Consider the following 21,579-nt stretch of genomic DNA (forward strand, 5'->3'; position numbering starts at 1 on the left):
TTGAGCTAAATGCTAATGTCATACCATATTAGTTTAGCGAGTTAGCAATTTGCTAATTAGCACTAAACACAATAAGCAGCTGGGGCTGATGGGATTGGGATTTTCTGTTTCCACCGAACCACACAATCTCACCTCAAGCTCCATTTAGTAGCAGAGCTTTCGATCAGATCACATGATCTTCATCAGCAGATGTTTGCCCAGATAATGTTCTGTATCTGCCGACACATGAAGAACTTTTTCAGTGACTGAGAGCGTCCTTGTTCCGTTTAAACCACGGGTTTGTAAAAGAAATGTTGCACAGCTTGTTGTGGTGCCCTCAATGGCAACTTTATGTTACTGGAACAAGAAAATCCTCATTTAGCCGACAGCACGCTCTATTGGTATCTGCCCCCAAACCCACGACTGTAGTGCGAATGAAATATACAGCAAGCATTATCCACAGACTTCACTGTGGACCAGTTTTCATTGGAACTATTTCCTACGAAAGAAACTTGAAAACTGGTGACAGCAAGTTTAGCATTCGAAAAAGGCGACCAGTACACGAGGTCAGACTTTATGACGGCTCCTATCGAGCATCGTCCTGTTGCTTCATTTGAGGCCATTCGGCATCAACTGCACACTGACCAGCATGGATCAAGCTGAATACGAGCATGAATGAAGTGTGAACTGTAAATGACCAAATGGCATAATCCAATAATCACTCATCAACTAAACACATTGATTTGGTGTTGAAAGTTGTCTGGATCTAACTCACATTTTCTAATTTTGAAATACCAAAACCCTGTAGTTATCTGTAGGCGTGTGTGCTGAAAGAAAACAGAATGACACGTCTTCTCTTTTCAGTTGATTTTGTATTTTTTTATTGAATAAATGATTTTAAAAGGTAATAACAATGTTTAAAACTACATTATCTCCACAGCCATTGCTTACTCAGATAACCCATCTATATATATATTCTTTCAACCCTCCAAACACTTTTGTTTTGCTTTCATCTTTTTATTTATTTTTTTGCTTTTTTTGTTTGTGTTTATTTTTCTTTTGGAGCGATATCATCTTAATAAATGCCCATTTCAAATATTGTCACACCAACAGCAATTCAATAGGAAAGGAGAAAGGGTCTAGCTCTACAGGGGATGGATTTGAAGTTCCCAGTTCATATTATTCCATCAACATTTTCCCAAGTTACTAAAGAAAAAAAAAGATCCAAATATCAAAAGGAAAAGAAATTAAAATTGGTACGAGGAGTTACACCAGGCAACCCTCCCAGCCCATCAGGCCAGCAACATGTCTTAGAAGTCAGTCTCAAAATTTCAGAACATAGAAAACCACTAAAATCATTTTCAAACTAGATCCAAAATATTCTTTTGAAAAGAATTTATTTTTGATGTACAAAAACAGTCATTGTCTTTTTTTTGCTTTTTAGTTTGTTTTTTTTAAATAAAAGCTTCAAACACAAGTTTATTGTAGTTCTTATTTCATTTGTTATTATTAATTCATTTATTCTTTTTTTTATTCATCTATCAGTGCGATTGTATCCCAGTGCAGCTACTGGGTCCAGAGTAACGAAAACAGGCTTTTTCATCTTTAATGGCATAAAAAATAAGGAATCCATCTTTTATACAAATTATAACTGCTGGTCTTTAGGGAAAAAACATTTATGAACCCATAAAGCTAGGAGGCACACCATGGGATTTTCATTTTTGTAAATTATAGTAATAATAATACTAATAATTCTACTACTACTAATAATAATAATAAACAAAACAAGTACTGTAACCACAATTTGCAACCATTTTATTTAACCATCATTGATGCCATGTACGGCTTCAGAGATGGACTCAATGAAAATTCATTGAAAAATTGGGTCGCTCAATAAGTCAAGACAGTTGAGAAAGAAAGGACAAAAAAAACAAAAACATTGTCAATTGCAGGAGTTTCTTTTGGAAGGACAGGAAGCCAGGCCTGAAGAGCAGCATTTGGGCATGGCCGCTGGCATCTTTGGTTCAGTCAATCATCCGAAGGTAACATGAGCTTGAGCATTCAACGAAATATGAGAATGACCACACAAGGAATGCTGAGGCTGAACTCTATAACCCTGGTATGGAACCAAATCTCAATCTGCTACAACAAACTACACATGTCGCTCCACAGTATCCCATGAGGTATCAATGCTTTAAACAGTTAAAATCAGTACAGAAAGCAGGACTATTTTCTGCGTTCTACGTAAAACATTAGCTCTGCGTCCCGTTACAGGAGACGCTCACCTTCGACATATAGTTCGAGGGGGGGTCTGCGACTGCCTCGGCAACGGGGCCTCGTCGACGAACCAAAACCGTGCCTTTACAGAGGTCATAAGGATGGAGCAGCTAAAAGGAAAGCGGAGGATGCGCTCTGAAAAAAAAAAAGCAGCATCCCATCTTCCCGGAGGAGGCTGACGGTCACTACTGCTGCCGCTTGTCTACCGGACGACACACCTTGACAAACCCGGCCGTGAGGTTGGGCCACAGTGTAGGGTGTAATCGAGGGGAGGGGGAGGCTACGTGTGACTTCGTGTCCTTTCAAACCTGCAGGGGTGTTGACTTGCACTGGTAGGAATTTTAAAAATAAAAATAAAACACCTGTTGAACAGATCTGCATATATCAAGGATAGTAAAAGGTAACACATGTAGGACTTTCTCTAAATATGTCGCTGTGAAATCGCAATGGCGGCCATTAATTAACGGTTCATTGCGCAGCCCCTATGAGGTGTTTGCTGCCGGGACCTTTTCCTTCTTCATTACCATGTGTTAGAATAGCAGTCTTGTTTTTCCCATAGGGAATTGATCCCAAAGTTGTTGCCCGCATTGGTGAATGAAAGCCCAGAGGCTTTGGGGCTACCGTTTGCATCGGTCACATCCTTCAGTTTTAAGAATGTGCCGTCACAAACTGGATTCACAGCGACACACTCGGGAGAAAATCTTACATGCAGCATCTTTAAGTATGATATGATCAATGAGTCCGCATGACCAGTCACGAGCTGTGACCACCCCAATATGAGGTCCGATAGCACCATATTTGTCTTTTAAATCTCTTAATGGTTAAATAAGAGCGTCTAAGCATATCATGGATAAAACCATAGGTCTCATACTCATACATGCAACTAAATACATTGCATGTGTATACAACGACGTATATGTAAAAGAGCATGGTCAATTTGGTTTTGCAGCAGAAGAAATTCAGGTTGTGCTGTGTTGAATGGACCGGGAAACGTTCAACGGCCGACTGCTCCTCTTTCCCAGCTTTTGATGTAGCGTGTGCATCGTGTGAAAGCGTACATTTGTCGAGGCGTGAAGCCGTCCTCCCGTGGGTTTCAAACATTGAAGGGGTAACGACACCACAGTGCCCGACATTGTTTTTAAGAGAATGTGTTTATGTGGGGCTTTCAAAAAACGAAAGAATTGAGGACCAGCAGCTGGGTAAGACGTGAGCAGACAGGAGACTGCCGGCAGACAGGAGACTGCAGGCATACAGGAGCCCCCCTATGCACGAGAAGCTATTAGCATTCAAGTGAGGAGCACAACATCTGAGGCCCTTTCCTACACTGTGGTGTGAATATGGGGAGGCGGGAGTGAGCGAAACCCCAGGGACAGAGGAGCAGTCGGAGCGTCATCCGTCAGTCCATCATTTACTAGATCATTCGTTTAAGGCAACACAACTTAAATCGGGGTCATTTCGGGTTACTGTGGATGGAGTTCCAAAAGCCCTTGACATTTTTATTTTTTTTTTGCATAAAGAAAAATAACCTGTCAGTTAGTAAAGGATGTTACCAAGAAAGACGTCGCGCAACGAGAACCTCTCAAAATCATTCCAGTCAGCAGAACTAAAGCCGAACCCAAAGCAGGCGGATCGCGGTGATCCTCGACAGTTCAAACACTCTGGAACGTGAACTAGCCTAGTGTGTGTTTGTGTGCGTGTGAGTGCGTGGATGTGAACAAGTAATCGTTGGATGAGAAATGGCTTCTTGAGTCCCAACAAAGCCCTGGCTTTTTATTTGTGGACTTTAACTGCAAGCCGCCGGGCCCCACGCAGAGATTCCGCTCCAACTAATTCAACTGTGTTTGCTCCAACAGCTGACTAAACAGACCACAACTCCTGCGCCGTGGACACACAGATCAGACGGGTATCTCCCTGAACTGCAGAGGGGGGGGGACCGGCACAACTAAATCAACTTGCTGCACCTGCCTCAGGATCTGACAAGCACGACGACAATGCGTTCCTAAATGACAAACGTGTTAGTTACATCGCTCCCTTTGTGACGAGTGAGTGACAAGTAGTTAGCTATAATCTGAAGCGGCAAGACAAAGTTTTCACAACAATACGGGCGATGTGGTCGGCATCCGACTGAAACCGGTGGGTTTGACTGGTGTCAGTTTGAATTCAGAGATTGAAGACCATCTCTAATAATAATATATATATATATATATATATATATATATATATATATACACACACACACACACACACACACACACACACACACACACATACACTTCAATCCAAACTAGTTACTATTACAAAGTGTGGAATAAAAAGAGAATATGGCTTTAGCTACAGCATGTCAAGTGACTCCCTGCCAGTAAACTCAGAAACCAACAGACAGTCAATTCAAATGAACGCACTGCTCATGCTAATTCTGTCTTTGTTTTTCCCGTTAGGGACCTTTAGTGGCGCCTGCTCACCCTCTCCAATGCGAGGCAATCAAGATCCACTTCGACATTAAGAAATCCCCCGCCCTGACGTGATTATCCTCAGACAACATGGCTTCCTCCGCAGAGTACCGTACATTTAAAAAAGTTTAACAGAAAAGAGGGAGCGCGGCTGAAACTCAGTCCGATGTGTACAGGTTTCCACCACTAAACACTACAAATACCGAGGAGAGGATTTTCAGAAACAAAACCATCTCTGTGGGGAATCTTTAGGTAAAAATCAAATTTCTAATTCACTCTACTGGTTTTCATCTTGTGGCAGACCAATATCTATACCCACACACACGACTGTGAGCGCAAACAATACACACGACCAGCAAAAGGGCATCACAATCCCACTATCTAGACTTTGGAGTATACAGATCCCGATATATATAGTTCCAACTACAACACTACGAGAGTTAACAAGGCTCAACAGTCAAATCGCTTTTTTGTGGGGTTTTTTGTGTTTTTTGAGAGGAGTCAGAATAGAGACGACACAGCCTTTGAGAACTGCAGTTGTCTTGCTACATGGCATACATGTCTGGATAGTAAGTTAAAGAAAAGGAAAAAATAAGATGTTTTTATTTTTAGATTATGTAAAATTGTAGCAAAGCCTAAACAATATCAGCGCGAGACTAATCCACCGAAAAAGACTTCCTTCCATCCACAGAATCAAACACCGGATTAGGTTTGCTGAAAACAATCTAATAGTCGTTTAATTTTCAAAAATATTAATAGATAGGGGCGTTGTAGATATGGGTATACATATGCTGCAAAAACTTAACCACGGGCAAAGAAACAGAAATGTGGATTTCTTGCCAGAATCAAATGATGCTTCGTTGCCACCCGTTGCCATGTCAACGTCTGAGAGACGGCCAGCACGGCAACGGAAACTATCATCATAAAATGGTACAGTAGTAGAAATAGCTAGACCAGGAGGGGGTGGGCTCTCCTGGGAAAAGGTCCGCGGAGAGGTCCAATGATTGGTCATGCGGCTCGCTGTCAGGAATAATGGTTGTAGGGTGGTAGAGGGTGCCCGATGCCATTCTGGTAGTGATGGTGCTGGCGGTGGGCGATGTACTCTGCATAACCCATTGTCATCTTCTCGCTACGGTACCTGAGGATGAGACGAGATGGGTCTGTGAAGGCTGGCTGACGTTAACGCTAGGAAAGCTAGGATCAGCCACGGTCCGCACCGAAACAAAGGACCAAGACATCTCGGACTAAACAACTAAGATTTCTTATGAGCGCTGCACATATTCAGCATCGTTGGTCTCACATTGGACAGTTTTATTTTTATTTTTAATGTATCAAATTGATGCAGCACAAGCAGAGATATTGTCTTTTTAATGCCATCCATTGTTCTTCCTACATTACCCATCTTGCAACTCAACCCTACACAGTTAATTTGGACATTTGGGTGAGTTATTGTAACAGGCTACACCACGGTAGTCAGATTTCACACAGCTGCCTCTGGAGCCATAAAAAGCCATATATTGCTCAATATTTCACAAATGCAGCAAATATATGGAGTTCCCCTTTAAGGGGCGGAGGCTGTAATGTATGCTTAAATCTTTATCTTCAGTTTAATAAATTACTCTGGGCTGGCAAAACTCTTCCATACATATTCATATGCATTTATCAGTGACTTTGGTCCCCTCAGGTGAAGTTTTAGGACTTCCCCGTCTTATTTTCGGGGACATGGTTCGAAATGAATGTATGTGGAAAACAGAGTGCACATCAGTGACACACGGTGTCTGTGGGTAATACAGTTAGGGCAATCTTACCTGGTTAACTTAATGGTCTTCCTGAAGTCGTTTGTGATGGGAGCTTTGTAACCTCCCTTTCGTAGTAAGGAATCTATGGTTTGAATGTGGTCCCAACCTTTGGGAAATAAGAGTTTAAATCGCTTTACACATTGCTGAAAAATACACATTGGGCACAACACACACTGTCTTCTCTATAAAGCAGATTAGGCTGAGATGTCAGGGGCACGAATGGCTCTTACCTTGCTCCTTTGCAACCTCTGGTAGATAGGTGGCGGTGCGCTTTGATCCTTTTTCATTGAAAAACTCTATCCTAATACCGTGAACACCCACCTAGAAATCAAGAAGGAAACAAAGTATGTTTAACTCCATACATCGTTCTGTCGATCAAAGTCAACGTTGTAAAGTGAACTCGCTTTAATCCAATATAGACGACTGTTCTTTTGCTACCAAACACAATGTATTCGCAACTGTTCAAATAAGTCACAGTATGATTAGAATTTACCTTTGAAAAAAAAAAAAATGAACCTCAATACAATGTGGAGGAGCTGCTGTGTATTAATTTGCAGAAGGACCTTCTTTTTTTTTTTTTTTTACAAACCATGTCTTACCTCCCAGTCAAGGTAATCACCGACGTCTTCAAAGTTGGTGAGAAGAGACACTGAGCAGAAGAGGCGAGCCAGCTCATCCCTTGTCATAGGGGGGAAGCGGCTGTCTTTAAGGGCACTGCGGGCACAGAAGCACAAAGAAAACACTGTTACAAGGCATCCAATGGTTTGAAAATGCAATGCACTCATCACTTCATATTTTTTTAAGACTAAAGGGCAAATTTCCAACATGTTATGATGGATCAACGATGCCTAGTCTCAGCTATAGATTGACCTATGGCCGTACAGAGACCAGCGTGTTCGCAGCATGGACTCTGACCGTTGCTGCTGACCTGACGTTTGTAATGTGTATATTTGTACACAGCACCGGTAGGAGACTGTGTGTGCGTTTACATACATGTGACACGTCAGCCGTGTCTGCCCTCAGCTCAAAAAATGCTGGTGAAGAAATTCCACAGCAGGTACTTGCGGACGGCCATGTGTGCACTGAAGACACTCTCGTTCGTTAGACGTTAATATCAGTAAGTAGATTACTAATTAAAACACTCGACCACCAAAGCAAAGTAGCGCCCAACCCGCGTTCAACCCACCAGCCGGATGAACCACCAACGTGGGTTTAACCCGTGTCACTGCGTTTGTCTGGACTTCCCAAATACAACTACACAAGGACTCTTTTATTATCACAGCTTTACATTTTTTTTTTTTTGGATTAAAAACATATTTACATACATTACAGTTATAGTTGAGTTGTCAATACATTTCATTTGTGTCACTGCCTGTCCTTTTAAAATCTCAGGACTGCCATGTCAGACACTAAAGTATTTTTGGCATCTTCTACATCACATCGGTGTTGATAACAAACTGTGTTGCCAGCATACTGTAACTGCAGTTTGTCTGACTATTAAAGAAAGTGCTTACACAAAGACAGTAAATTGTATCCACTTGTCTAAAATAAGTATATGTCAAAGGAAGATGGTTCATGGAAAAACCTACTTAAAAAGACATGAATAACTTTTGAATATTTTTTTTGAAGCCCCAGGACCTGGGATCAATACGCGCTCCACACAGCGTTACAGCGAGCTACATGAATGAAACAGAACAAAAAAGTAAATACTATAAGAAACAGATATTGTGTTTGTTTTTTTTTGCACTCATGCACAGGCAAACTGTCAGTTCCGGGGGTTATTTACTACGACTGTTGGTACAAAGTCACCCTTGTTGGGATGGGAGTCTAAATTCTAATATCCCTGTTGTTCACTTTAATTTACTACTACTTCACTTTGTACCGTTGCAGCAATCGGTCTGCAGCATGGAAACATAGAAAAGTGACTTTGTATTGTTGCTTACCTGGTAAGGGTGTACTCCCTGAGTCCTGAGTGCAGATTCATGGCAGAAAATGTACCTATACAACCCCTCAACCGCTTGTCTCTGCCTATTTTCCATGTGACAAACAGCGGGCTGAAAAACAACAAGGAACCATGTTTAAGCAGCTGAACTTTGAATAACGTGCACATCCATTGTACATTCCTGTAGGACACAAAAGTTGGTTAGTAGCACACATCGGTCGATTCTGATGTCACAGCTGTTCACTTTTGGTGGAATATGAACAATTGTCTTCGATAAGCTTTAACATCGGACCATGTGCTTATTTTTTAAAAGTAACCTTTCATGAAGAGGGATTTTCCAACTTGTTTATCCTGCAACTGCTTCTACAATAGCATATAAATTAGCATATAAATTAGCCTAGCATATTGATCACATTAATAATTTCTGACATGATCAGATATAAAAATGTATCACTTGTCTTCATTAACTAAATGAGTTCATGACAATGAATAACCCAATAAATAATGCATAACAGAACCCAACAGTTCTCCATCACAGTATACGATGATAACAGGTCAAAGCTATCGCATTTGTGTTTGCATAAGTAGTGTTCACTGTATGCATGTCTGGTGGAGCAAACAGAGTTACCCATTATAACGGGCTACACTGGCTGCATAACTCGCACTTCAATGCAACCAAAAGTGGGTTTTTTTTGTGTTTCAGTGTACTCTGCCACAAAACTACAATGATTGTGTATTTTGTTGTGTGTCGTCAAGATGCTTCAGATCCACTGTGACCCTGACCGCTTCTGCCCGGGATGCTCGACAGTAAATGAAGATTTCATTTTTGATCTCCACTGCGGAAAGTTAATCCCACTGATTTACTGTCGCTTGTCCTCCGATGCCAAGTAATGCCTTGTTCACTCTACGCGACTTCAGCCCGGATTCTCCACTCGCTGACAGTTTTTGTAGCTGCCGGACAAAAGCCTCAGATCAGAGGCAAATCTAGCAAAGACGTCTGCATGCGTTTTCATGAAAAACTTAGTTTGGATTCCAAATGGAGGATCTTGTGATGTGTGAACCTGTCACCGGTCAGTCATGCAGTGTGAAAACCACACACTCCCTAGACTCCCGATTACAGAGCAGCAAATTGTGTGGACGGAACAGCGATCTGACGACTTTGGAGGTCGCGTAGTGTGAACTTGGCGTAACATACCATAGTAGGGCTCCACTCTTTCCTCCCTCCCTTTAAAATGAGCACAAGTCCAATTTAAAGGGCATCAGTTAAATTCAAATTCAGATCGACACCTTCATATTTCAGCAGTTACTTGCATCACTGATTAATTCTTTGGTAACCGATTATTTAACGCAAGACTTTTTTGTGACTTAATTGTTTTTTTTATAAATGGATCAATACGAAGCCTCTGCGTTTCTGTAGGTGGGACTACTTATTCAGCTACTTGGTGACCTTTTTCAATCTCTCTTCCTTTATGAATGAAAATGAAACATTTTAAAGAGAAAAGGTGAAAAGGGGGGATAAGAGCTTGGCGTGTTTCGCTGGTGAAGAAATGTTCAATACCAGAACCAATACTGATACTTCAACACTTGCTTGTCTGTGATGTTTTTGGTTTAATCCGTTAAGTCTTTAGCTATACTGTTAAAAAAAGGCTTTGAAATTCCAATTTTACAAAAAGAAACATACATGAGACATTTTCTCTTTGAACATATCTTAAATTTTATTTTTAGCTTCTTCACATATGAAACAACTGTTTTACAAAACCAAAATTTCGATTTCTGACTCAAAAGTTCCAGTAAAAAAATTAAAATAAAAGCTAATTACAAAGGGAAAAAAATGACAGCTACATACAGGCCATTGGTGCAAATAGTCTCATGAAAAACGATGCGTTTTCTAATTGCCACCGCTGTAGACTTTGCTGTCTTACAGGAGTTTCACCCAGCAGTTCCTCAGAGAACCTGTGCATGGTAACTGTGCTGTGGCTTCATTATACCTTTCCTGGAACATCTCCCCCTTCTCCTCCAGTAAGGAAACACTGGTGTCTTCTGGTGTTGTCGTCAAAAGAGGGGTAACGACAGCGGAAAGGGTCGACGTAGGAAAGACAAGATTTCTAGTGTTCACCAATTGGTTGCACAATGGATGCGATAACATGCATTAACAAGGTAGCATGTTTGCTAGCAAGTTTTTAACTTATGAATTGCAATCTTTAACTATGTTTAGCTTAATAAAGCTACAAAATGTAAGTAGCATACAATATACGCATCTATGTTAGCAAGCATTAGATTGTAGAAATATCAATTAACATTACCCAACAAGAGACTACATTTGCCTTATTAAGTTATACAACCAGTCATCCAAAGTAAGCTAGCTAAATTAGCTGTCGAGATAAGCTAACGTACCTGCAGCAGCGCTAGCTGGCTGGCTAGCGTGGTCCGTTGGTCTTCTTGAGGTAAAAAGTTAAGAAATGTCTGCTGTGTTGGTGCTTCTTGAAGCAGCTACCTTTGCGTATATATTGAGTCACAGCTCTCAGTGTATGCTTTTTTTTTAAATTGCTGAATACCAACAACAGCCGGTCTAAACAGCAACAACACACTACTCAAGGGGATCCACAATTGCGATGCGTTTACCATTACGACTTAAGATAAAGAGCACATTTACAAGAAGCAAGAGCTCCTCTTTCTGAATTTTAGTACCACTGTCTCCCAAAAAAGATCACGAAATGTTCCTGATTTGAGGCCCTGACTTGTTTACCGGCTAACTTTGCAGAGCACTGTGTCTATGTCAAATGTTGGAGTTGTTCTGAGCATTTCAATAATTCATTCTGACAAGAACCCCAAGTGAAGGGCGTGTCGAGGACACCACAGACCAGAATTTGTGAGTTTCTAGAGCATCCAATGGCTTTCTGAGCCCTTTATGAACACTTTCCATGTGTCCCCGCTTGAGGAGATTACACACACACTTTACAGTGTTCCAACGATGACAGAAAAAATACAAAAGGGAAATTCACAAGTCTACATTGTTCAACATCATTATGTTAATGATCTGTTACGATCAAAAGGAGCTTTTACAGCTCAACAGTAAGCTGTTATTGTACTACTTAGAAAGTCAGCAGCATTAATATTTATGAAGGCTTAATGATTAGCATGGATATTGGGACTGGGCCATGAAGTAAGGGTCCTCAAAAGCAAGTTTTAAATGGTGCATTCATTAATAGAGGCAGCCATTTATTAAATCCAGAATGTATGAAATGAAGTTTTGGCTATGCATTTCTCCATTATCTGACACATTTTTAGTTATTACAGCAGACACCAAGAACGCGGTACAGCGAGCTGCATCCACTCTGTCTGGGACATGTGAAGTCATTGTTCGGCGTTTGCCACATCACTGTTAGGATTGAATGGTTCTCAAATTTGAATGTGTAAAGCCTTTTGTTTGGAATTTGATGAGGTGATTTTAAGTTGACACTCGATAAGAGATGTTAGTATGGTAGTTTTTTTAAGGATACACTTGTAATTAAAGTCTCCAATGTGTTGCATTTTCCTCAAAGGGTTAACATGCAAGAAGGTCATCATGCTGTGTTTCCTTATCTTTGGTATTGAAAAATAACTGACGTGTGTGTGCTTGTGACAGTTAAGGTTCAGACAGGGGCTGTACTGTTAAGCATGCCACATAGCATGATTGTTTTTCATATAGTGTGTATGAGGGTTCGTTGCCCATAATAGATAATGATTACCTGCAAACACCCTGAGAGTGTTGAAACTGTTTACATAGATACACACCAATTCACAACCCATCATAAGCATCTGAAATGTATGAAACATCTTTAGTGTCAGCATGGTGACGTGAAAGAGTGCCTGTCACTTAAATGTGTTACATGACAATAGAAAGACACATTTATAAAAAAAAAAAAAAGAAAGAAAAAAAAAAAGCATTTCCGGTGACTGTTTTGACCGTGCTGATGCATTTAAACATGGTCCCTGTCATTCCAAAGTGTCTTTTCTCTCTTCAGGTCAATACACAGGAATATTAAACTGTAATTGCGATCCCTTCAGTTTCTCGAAATGTAAGTAAAACGCCCGCAAAGTCATTTGCTATCACATTACAACGCTCGACTAAGGTTGGGTCAAAATGTTTCAGTGGAGGGTGCAGGAGTGCAGTTATCGGCAGGAAACTATTAATCTTACTGTTAATTTGCTCATAATATTTAAAAAAAATAGTTTTCAGTGAATGCTTTAAATTATTAAACACTATATGTGTTTGTTATATTTAACAGTGAATGTTTTTTATTTAGTTAAAATGTGGGCATATGGAACGCTTGAGACTGCTTAGTTAGTACTTAGCAAGAACCACATTTTCTTTGTTGGTTTGTGCTAAAGTCTGTTAACGTTAGTGTCCATTAATTCGACATAACACTTGACGTTACCAAACAAAACCTGCTGTAAACCGCGCGAGTAGTATGGCCAGTTATCTGCTCGTGATAACAGAGCGACTTTGAAGACATACACTGTTAAATTAATTAATTAACGTTACCGCAAGCCCATTGGTGTTTCGTTGCTAAGCTAATGTAGCTCGTAGCTAACACAGCTAAGCCTGTATGTGGCAATCCAGAGTTCATTGAGGGCAACATAAACGATTAAGACTTCTAATTGAACTTTATATGTTTAGCATTTTCGTGGTTCAAGGGTTATATCTTAACTAGCAAAATCGCTTCAGTTGAACCAAACAATATGATGTTATCTTTCTCGTTCTAACCTTTATTTTAAGTGTTAGTGGCTAAGATAGTTAGCTAACGTTCGTGGCAAACAGGCTTAACGTTAGCTAACGCTACCCAGTGTTTTTTGAGTTACACAACCAGTATCGCCAACATTTCTTTCACCAAGTAATCTCAGCGACGGAACATCTTAAAGGAAATCAGAGTTCTTCATTCAGGGATAGGTGACATCGCATGGTAATATCATATATCATTCATTTTAACGTTAGCATAGCGCCGCTGCGGGCCAGTGCCGACAGTCTGTTCGACAGGCCGCAAATTCCAACTTTACCAAATTAAACTCCGATTGCGAGCTTTTCACATCAAATTCACTGTAAGTAAAATGTTTTTTCGATGTGACAGTTTGTGCCATTAACACCGAAGCGGCATCCAGAGGCAATCCCGTCAAAATAAATTTGTTTAGAGATTACATAAACGAGCTTTGACATGCAACAAAAGACAAAAAATACTCACTAGGGATCATTTGTAAACCTGGGTGTTCTCGGAGGTTGGTATCCGTACAGATGACAATAAAGCACGTCAAAACAGAAGCAGCACATCTCCGCGGAGACGACCATTTTCCTGCCTCCACTTCCCGAACCAGGTCCCGAGCTGATATTCGGGGAGAGGCCGGATGAAGAGTAACCGGCCGGCGCTGTGGACAGAGCGTTCGTGCCGCTGATACCGCCACCGCCACTACCGCCACTACTACTGCTGCTGCTGCTGCTAACGTTACCCCCGGGTCCCCCCAGGCCGTTGGATCTGATCATGTTCGCCGCTGCTGCAACGGTGGCTGAGGAGCCAATCCCCAACTCCGAGCCACAATGTCCGGTTCCTGCCACCCCGCTTCCCGCCCCCACCCCGCCGGGACCCCCCGACCCGGGCGATCCCGACAGTTTCTGCTTCTTCACCCCGCAGCACCCGGCCGCCATCTTGGAACAATCTGCACCGACACACCGCTTCCGACCCATAACCGTCACCGCGGGAAGGGTGAGGGGGACGCCGAGCAGACGTAGAAATCCCACTGCGCTGATACGTGCGACGGACAATACTCCACTTCCACTCTTTTTTTTTTCGGACGACGAAATAGCCGATGTGGTGAGAAGACTGCAATGTCACCCTAGCGTTGCCTTTAAAAATGCGTGACTTTGCTACGCAAAATCCATAGCTGGACGAGTAGTAAGCCAGTCCAGCTTTGGACCACGGTGTTCCAGTGGATCACCGATAATACCAAGTCCAAGCCAAATATTCGCCCCTTTTCCTTAACACGACACCAGCCGATCCCCTTAAAACATACAAGTTCAGGGAGTGCACAGTCGGAACAGGCCGCAGATGACAGTAGTCGGGCGGTCCAGATGTGAAGCCGACAGCCAGTGCGCTGTAGCCCAGCCGCACACCTCTTCAAGTGGAAGCCGGGAGCTTGAGTACGCAGGACCCATAAGCTTCAGCACGAATTGCGCACAATGCCTTGGACAGCGTAGCTTCTCATTGCACCAGCGTGTTTTGCCACTGCCTCACGAACTTCTAATTGCACAACAGGCCCAGTATGTTGGAATATTCCGGACGCTGGGATAACGCAGAGTAAAATAGCATCTGACAATGCGGGGTTATATGGCACAATGAAACGCGTCAGCGCCGAGCAAATCATTTCAGTAACGTTAGCCCACAGTTTGCACCTGCATGACGCCTGTTCTTGGACCTGGTTTAAAAAAAAGGAGGAAAAAAAATCTCAATGGCAGCTCCGTGTCAAATGTAGAACTGAAAGTTTTCAGTGTAGGTTTGTTCGGAGGCTGTCATCCGTTCATGGGGATACATATAGAAGCGCATTCTAGTCCGCGAGCCGTGAGAAATCCTCCGGGTTTGGCAACCCTCGCTCCGCACCCGCCGCTCAGCTGCTACCATTCAGCGCTGTTCGGGTGAAAAGCCTGTGATCAGCTTGTGTGTGTGCACAAGCATCGGTGTCGTCTGCACGCCGGAAGCGGATTCAGAAAGTGCGTTGCGTCCAGTTGCTACACATCCTGCGTAGATACTTCTGGGGGTATCAAATGTGCAATTTTGAAGACGTGTACGGGGCCGTGGAAGCATGCGCGCTCCCGATGGTCATACGCGTGCATGGTGAAGTATCGGTATCCCGAGTTAAAGGCACGGAGGCCAGTGCTGGCCTATTCTTTAGATTTTCCTTTTTAGTCCTGTAAAGGGAATTATCTTTGCATTTCAGTAAGATGATTTATCCCTTCCTTTATTTGAGTCTCTATTGGTTCAAACAACTGTTGCATGAAATCTTGTATATATGAAATTGGCCTGTTTTCAGGGCCTGCTGGAAGAAATTGCTGCTGGAAGAAAACAATAAATATATATGACAACTGTAATCATTCTCCAACGCCCCCCCCCCCCCCCCCCCACACACACACACACACACATTCTGTGGCCCTATCCTCGTCACAAATAAATGTGTCAATGAAGAGAACAGTTGTCTAAATGTCTGATTATTACACGTATCAGCTGATGATGACCGTGCTCTGACTCATGGGTAAAATTCCCTTGAGGGTGTGTTTTCTTGCCCTCCCATGCATTACAAAATACTTATGTAAACAGTTATACCTGCACTTAAGTTTAATTAGGTTTCAAGCACCACTGCCACAGACACCGTTTCCTCCTGTTATACAGATTCAAGGCACAAATGAATATGTTTTACCATACTTGTTTTTCAATTAATGGGGCATTTGTCAGGTGAAGTATATTTGATCATAACTCATCCGAGGTTTATGGGCCAACTTGATTTTAAAACTTGGGCAAAGCTGCATAGGCCAAGACAGTGTTTAGTGTCGAAACGATCATCATTATTCAAACCTCTCAGAATAAATTATCTGAGAGGAAGGTGCTCCCTGTGGCTCAGCCTTTAAAGTTTAAAGCCTCACTGACAGAGGATGATCTGGTGGTATGTTAATGTTTACAGTAATATCCTCAGTGCTTTGTCTTTATTCCCACTTAATGTCGAGTCCAGACATATTTGAGTTCATCATCTAGGCCAGAGCAGTAAAGAGCAGCCCACAGACCCCCTCCCATGAGCCTCATGGCTGACTCAGCGTGAGGCTTCAGGCCTGTTTTAAAATGTATAGCTAATTATTGTTGGCTCTTGTGGATATTGACTGAGCATCTGCCTGCTAACAGGCCTCTTTGAGCAGACCAAAGTACATATTAGGCTTTATTTACTTTCAGCAAACATCATTATTCTGCATGAATCTGTTTAACTTTTTGTCGAAAATGATTTAAGAAAACGTGTATATCTTACAGAAACTGATGTGATCCTCGAATGCCTGATTTGGATTTACTGGTTTTGCTAAAAATTTGTCTTGCAAATGAGGCACTTGCTGTACCGAAGAAATGACAGCGAAGCCCATTTATATTCAAACATGATATGATGCAATACAATATGATCGTTTTATTGTCACATTCAGTATAATGACTTTTTATGAATGTTGTGACTTTTTTAGACATACTATCCAATGAATTGTATTACACTTGGTTTTGACATGCTATATTTCAACTTTTCTCGACATTCTAAGACTTTTGTCAGCATAGCATACTTTATTATGACTTTTTCTGACTTTTTTTGACTTACTAGAATATGACTTTGCTATGACTTTTTTCTAAACACTATACGAGGACTTGAAATATTTTTTAACATACCTTTTTGAAATACTACACTGACTTTTTTGACGTCCTATGCTATGACTTTTTTTGACATACTGTACAAGTGCTTTATGGCTTTGTCCACATACTATACTATGACTTTTATCAACATACTATACTATGAGTTTTACATGACACACAATACTAAGACCTTTTTCTTGACATACTGCACTCTGACCTTTTAGTACATTTTTCATGACTTACTATACTTTTTTTAAACTTTTGATTACATACAATACTGTTCCTTTTTTGTTCCTTTTTTCAACATGCTAAAGCAATTTACAGTTCAGCACATGAGTAATGAATTCAGATGAGTTATGAAAAATGTACACAACAACAAAAACCTTCCCTTCAAGTAGGCTACCTTCTTGACATGAATAATTATCAATAAGGCCGATGTTAGTCTTTTTTTCATGGTCAACAAATCCGATGCAAGGTCCAAAAATCAACAAAGAATTCGTCCGTTCTCTCAATGTGTTACCATTTCGCTAAGACTACCTACTGAAGACGTACAGTATATCTTTTCAAACGCATCAAAAAAGGAATTCAATTTTCCTAAAAAGGCGAAGTAGTTTCTCACAATACTTGGGCACAGCAGTTTTAAGCAAATGTTACCCAAAAATGCGTAAGCGGTGCTGTTGTTATGGAGTACTTTTAGCCATGGATTTTTACACATTTGGTGTTCTAATGAGTTTACATCAAGGCAGTGTAAGTGGCAGTGAGTCAAAATAAACTACAGAGCCCATGTTTATCAGAATAACGGAACATATTTACGGGAACTGGTGTGTTTTGAATCGTTGAAAACAATGGAGCTCTATGTAGAGGCATAAGCTACAAAGCCAATATTTGTTGCAGTCAAACACTGTACAGATGCTTTTACTTCTAAAACAATACCGTGAACACTCAGGCTGTGCTTGGACCTCTACACACACGCTCGTGGATCTCATTTGTGCTTGCGGATTTTGACATTGATTTGCCTTCATACCCTCAGCAACTATGAACGTATATCTGCAACACCGCTCCTGACAGATGGCCTCCAGTGTCGATAGAGAGTATCTGTATTTCCTGTGTGAAATTCATCGAGAGAGGTGTTGTGTTCATCGTGCAAGTCATACCTCGTCATCATCGACAGAGATACAGCAGCAGAATGTCCTCTTGGCCCAGGCGCTTGAAGCAGTTCTTCTTCTTCTTTGTCTTCTTCTTGGACTCCATGTCATCTGAAAATCAAAAGGAAATTTCAGTAGAATCCACAACAATGTGAAATAACTTCCCAATTCAGACACTCGTGGAGGCAAGCATTTCCAACCAGATGTGGTCCACTGGACTTTGTTCCGCCGGTGCAGGTCGCCCCACGATACCACCCGGATATAATGTGTCTGGGGTCGATCCGTACTGGAGCTATGGAATTATGACACAAGCAGTTCAACAGAAATCATGTTTTAAAAAATCCAATATGGCCGACATGAGGAGAGGAAATAGTCTCACCAAGTTACATCCACCGACGATGAGCTGCTGTCAGTTTGTGGAGGTTGAGGTGAGAGAACAGCTGGCGGTAATGCTGAAGCTGTTCCAGAGGTTTCATTTGTGCTGTTGAATGAAGACAGGCGCAGTTACTCAGAGGCACAAAGCTACTACAAGTTGATGATCACCAAAGCTACAATTCAAAATAAATGCATCACATGCTCATGATCATAAATTCTCCACATTTCATCATGTGTTCAGATCTTATTCATAAGGAGTCAGAACAGTAATAAAAGACATCTCTAATTATATTTAGACTGGTGAAAATAGAAAGATTTGAATCAATCCAGTTCAGCAACGGTAAGATGCAGCAGATGTCAAAAAAGTGTACATGGGGCAGAAGTAAAAGCGATACTTGTTGTGTAAACTGTTTTTTCACCCTTCTAAATCCAAAAACACAGAAGATAAAAGTGTAAGAAATTAATGTAAACAGTGTGGACTGTATATCTGCTCTAATGCAAACGGGTAACACTATCATGCCTGGCTAACTAGCTATCTAACTATCTACTTAACTTTAATTGTTTTTATTCAACCTTTATTTAATCAGGCGAGTCATTATGACCAAATACCTTTTTACCATCGGGCCCGAATGTTTTCACTACTCATAAATTAACTGTATACAAAGTAGTAAAATATTTCAGCCCACTTGCGAACACAGACACTTACCCAGCGCTATGCTGGCGGGGTTCTCTTGTGATGGATGGATCGGCGAGGACCTGACTGGGGGTGATTCTCTTTTTGGCATCCATTTCAGCTGGTCAATGCACTCCATCTTTTCATCAGCTTCCACTTCAGTCAGGCAGTTCAGGGGAAACTAATGCGGGGAACAAAATTGCAAATCCAGCAGCGGTTTTTATTTTCTGATTCAGAATCAATTAAAATCTCATCTATAGCAGCGACAGAACAATCTATCTAAATACCGACCGTTTCCAAATCGTCCAGGGAGAGGGAGTTTCTGTTGTAGCTGAACAAAGGGATTGTCTGGTGCTCCCAAGGTTTTAAGAAGGTTTTTCAGACAGCTGTTAATCACGTTAACTGATTCAAATAAATCTTTTGATATTACCGTATACCTTCAGTCTCCAGTGAGGCCTTTTTACTAAATGCCTTGTGTGGTGTACCTCCCAGCATATAGGAGATAGTCTGGAGGTACACCCAGGAGTTCAACCGCATCTGCAGACAAAACACAGCATCACACCAAGATAAGAACAGGACGCCATTCATCTCCCACAGTCAAAATAATATCTTTCAATTTGAATGATATATTGCATCTTTCACATTGGAGATTACATGACATCTGCCCCAGAGATGCCGCCAAATCAGACAGCAGGCCAAATGTTGCATCATGCAATCGGATTACCTAAAAGTTCTTGATTGGCTAGATCTAATGCTGTATCCCTGAATCCATCTACCACGACTTCATTAAGAAGAAGTTGCTAAAATGTTAAAAATGGCAAATAAAATGTGGAGGCTGCACTGAGAATTTAATTGTGCAAATTAATTAAATTCACTCTAATTACCTGATACTCAGCAGACTTCATTATTTCAGCTACTGTACATATAGATTGCAGTTTTTCTGTCATAAATGACATTTTGAAAACCCCATCATAGAACGTTTAGCTCGGCAGAGCCGAGGTACTGGTATGTACACATGGCTTAGTGCAGCTGAGCAGAATATCCTCTTTAAAAAACCCATTCATGCTCCCATTGGATGTTAGGCATGGATGAGTGCCTCGTGTAGAGTGTCTTTTGAAACTACATCAGGAAAGAGGGAAGCATGTCTGCTCTTCCTCCCATTCCAGTGAGAGAATCAGTGCGGGCAAGGTGAAGGTTCAAGGTGAAGGTTCACAAGCCAAATAGACGGAGCTGAGAGCATTATTATTGTTATTACAATCTTCCTATTTAGGAAAAGTGCCCACATGCACAATCATCACTGAGTGTATGGAGACAGTAGACCGGTTTGTTCCATTCATTCGCTGTGCGTTCTATTACTGGGAGCAGAGATAATCGGGCATGTTGCTGTTGGTTCTTGTGGTAGAATTTCCTCGAGCAGCAGGACTCACTCACCTCTGAGTCTGCGTACAGTAAGACTGAAGACAGAGAGTGAGACATACTCACCATGATTCAAATAAACAGGATGTTCAGTAAAACTTCAGAGGTGCAGGAATATGACAGTTTTACTTCCCTGTGGCATATACTGGCTATAGTATCGATATCAATTACCCAATGATTACTTCTCCAGTCTCCTGCTGGGGTATCAAAATAATAATTTACTGTTGGCCAATCTCATGACAACAGACAACATGTCTCCACTCACTCGAGTTTCAAGGCCTTATGGATTCCCTCCACCTATTATTATTATTATTATTATTATTATTATTATTATTATTACCTCTATGGTTTCAACTGCTCAGCAATGGCTGATAAATAATCTGATGGATATTCAAGCCAGCAACCAGCGTCAAAACACATTTTGACAAGAATTTGCAACGTGATGTGAGACATGTCAAAATGTCCCTCCCATAATCTGCTCATATAGCCTACTGTGAAAATGTGACTTCATTGTTCTGTGTGTGTGGGTCCGGCAGCCTTTGTCACAGGAGGGGTGCAGGCTGAGTCAGACATCCGTGTTGGAGAGGATAAGCTCTATCAGCATGGTGACAAGGTTGATAAAAGTCATGGAGTGCATATGGCCCAGCTACAACAGTGCTGTGGTGCGGTGCTCTGTTACCTCGATAAATCCTCTGACGTGTGGGTAGAACTAAACGTGGACGGAGAATCATTTTTTGTGACGCAGCATTGTGGAAATCATCTTTTGGTGGATTTTCTGGAAACAACTAACGCAGCTTATCAGAAGCACACAACAGTAACACGACTCCATGCTCTTGTCTTCTGGCGGTTTATTGCCTGCTTATCTCTCTCTTCCCCGCAGAAACCCTCATCACTTCATCACTCAGATGCTTTCCCCTCTGGCTCTCGGTGTAATGACCTCTCTCTTTTCATCCAGAACAGAGAGTCACTCCCCATTTTCCATCACAGGGCTGAAAACTCATCTCATCAAGAGGGATGTCATGTCACTAATCAGCTTCTCTTCTGCCGTATTGTCCTCCTCTAAAAGCAATTATTCAAAGCAAAAAATGAATCTCTCCTGAGCTTTTTTATTTCTTAACATAGCA

The 21,579-nt window shown here is 41.5% G+C and overlaps 1 protein-coding gene across 3 annotated transcripts; it reads right to left on the bottom strand.

Annotated features, from left to right (window-relative positions):
• Positions 1 to 843: 843 nt before the first annotated feature.
• On the bottom strand, positions 844 to 15,183 carry ammecr1 (AMMECR nuclear protein 1). Of its 3 annotated transcripts, none has more exons than XM_079283433.1 (6): positions 13,667 to 15,183; positions 8,449 to 8,559; positions 7,105 to 7,219; positions 6,736 to 6,826; positions 6,515 to 6,587; positions 844 to 5,844 (listed from the first exon to the last, which is right to left on the bottom strand). In XM_079283433.1, the coding sequence occupies exons 1-6, from the start codon at positions 14,161 to 14,163 to the stop codon at positions 5,730 to 5,732; spliced, it is 1,002 nt and encodes a 333-aa protein (XP_079139559.1). In that variant the 5' UTR covers positions 14,164 to 15,183; the 3' UTR covers positions 844 to 5,729. The 3 variants fall into 3 exon arrangements, with proteins under 3 accessions (XP_079139559.1, XP_079139561.1, XP_079139560.1); XM_079283435.1 differs by having other exon boundaries at positions 6,515 to 6,611; positions 13,667 to 14,139; XM_079283434.1 differs by lacking the exon at positions 8,449 to 8,559 and having other exon boundaries at positions 6,515 to 6,611.
• Between the last annotated feature and the right edge of the window lie 6,396 nt (positions 15,184 to 21,579).

This window comes from Melanostigma gelatinosum (assembly GCF_949748355.1).
Source record: "Melanostigma gelatinosum genome assembly, chromosome: 14".
NCBI lineage: Eukaryota > Metazoa > Chordata > Actinopteri > Perciformes > Zoarcidae > Melanostigma > Melanostigma gelatinosum.

Excerpts from the sequence above, each read along its gene's own strand:
- ammecr1 (XM_079283433.1), bottom strand. The coding sequence starts at position 14,163 with ATGGGTCGGAAGCGGTGTGTCGGTGCAGATTGTTCCAAGATGGCGGCC. Across the intron at positions 8,560-13,666 it reads AGGTTTACAAATGATCCCTA|CCCGCTGTTTGTCACATGGA; the intron begins GTGAGTATTTTT and ends GTTGTTTTTCAG. Across the intron at positions 7,220-8,448 it reads AGGGAGTACACCCTTACCAG|TGCCCTTAAAGACAGCCGCT; the intron begins GTAAGCAACAAT and ends CTGTGCCCGCAG.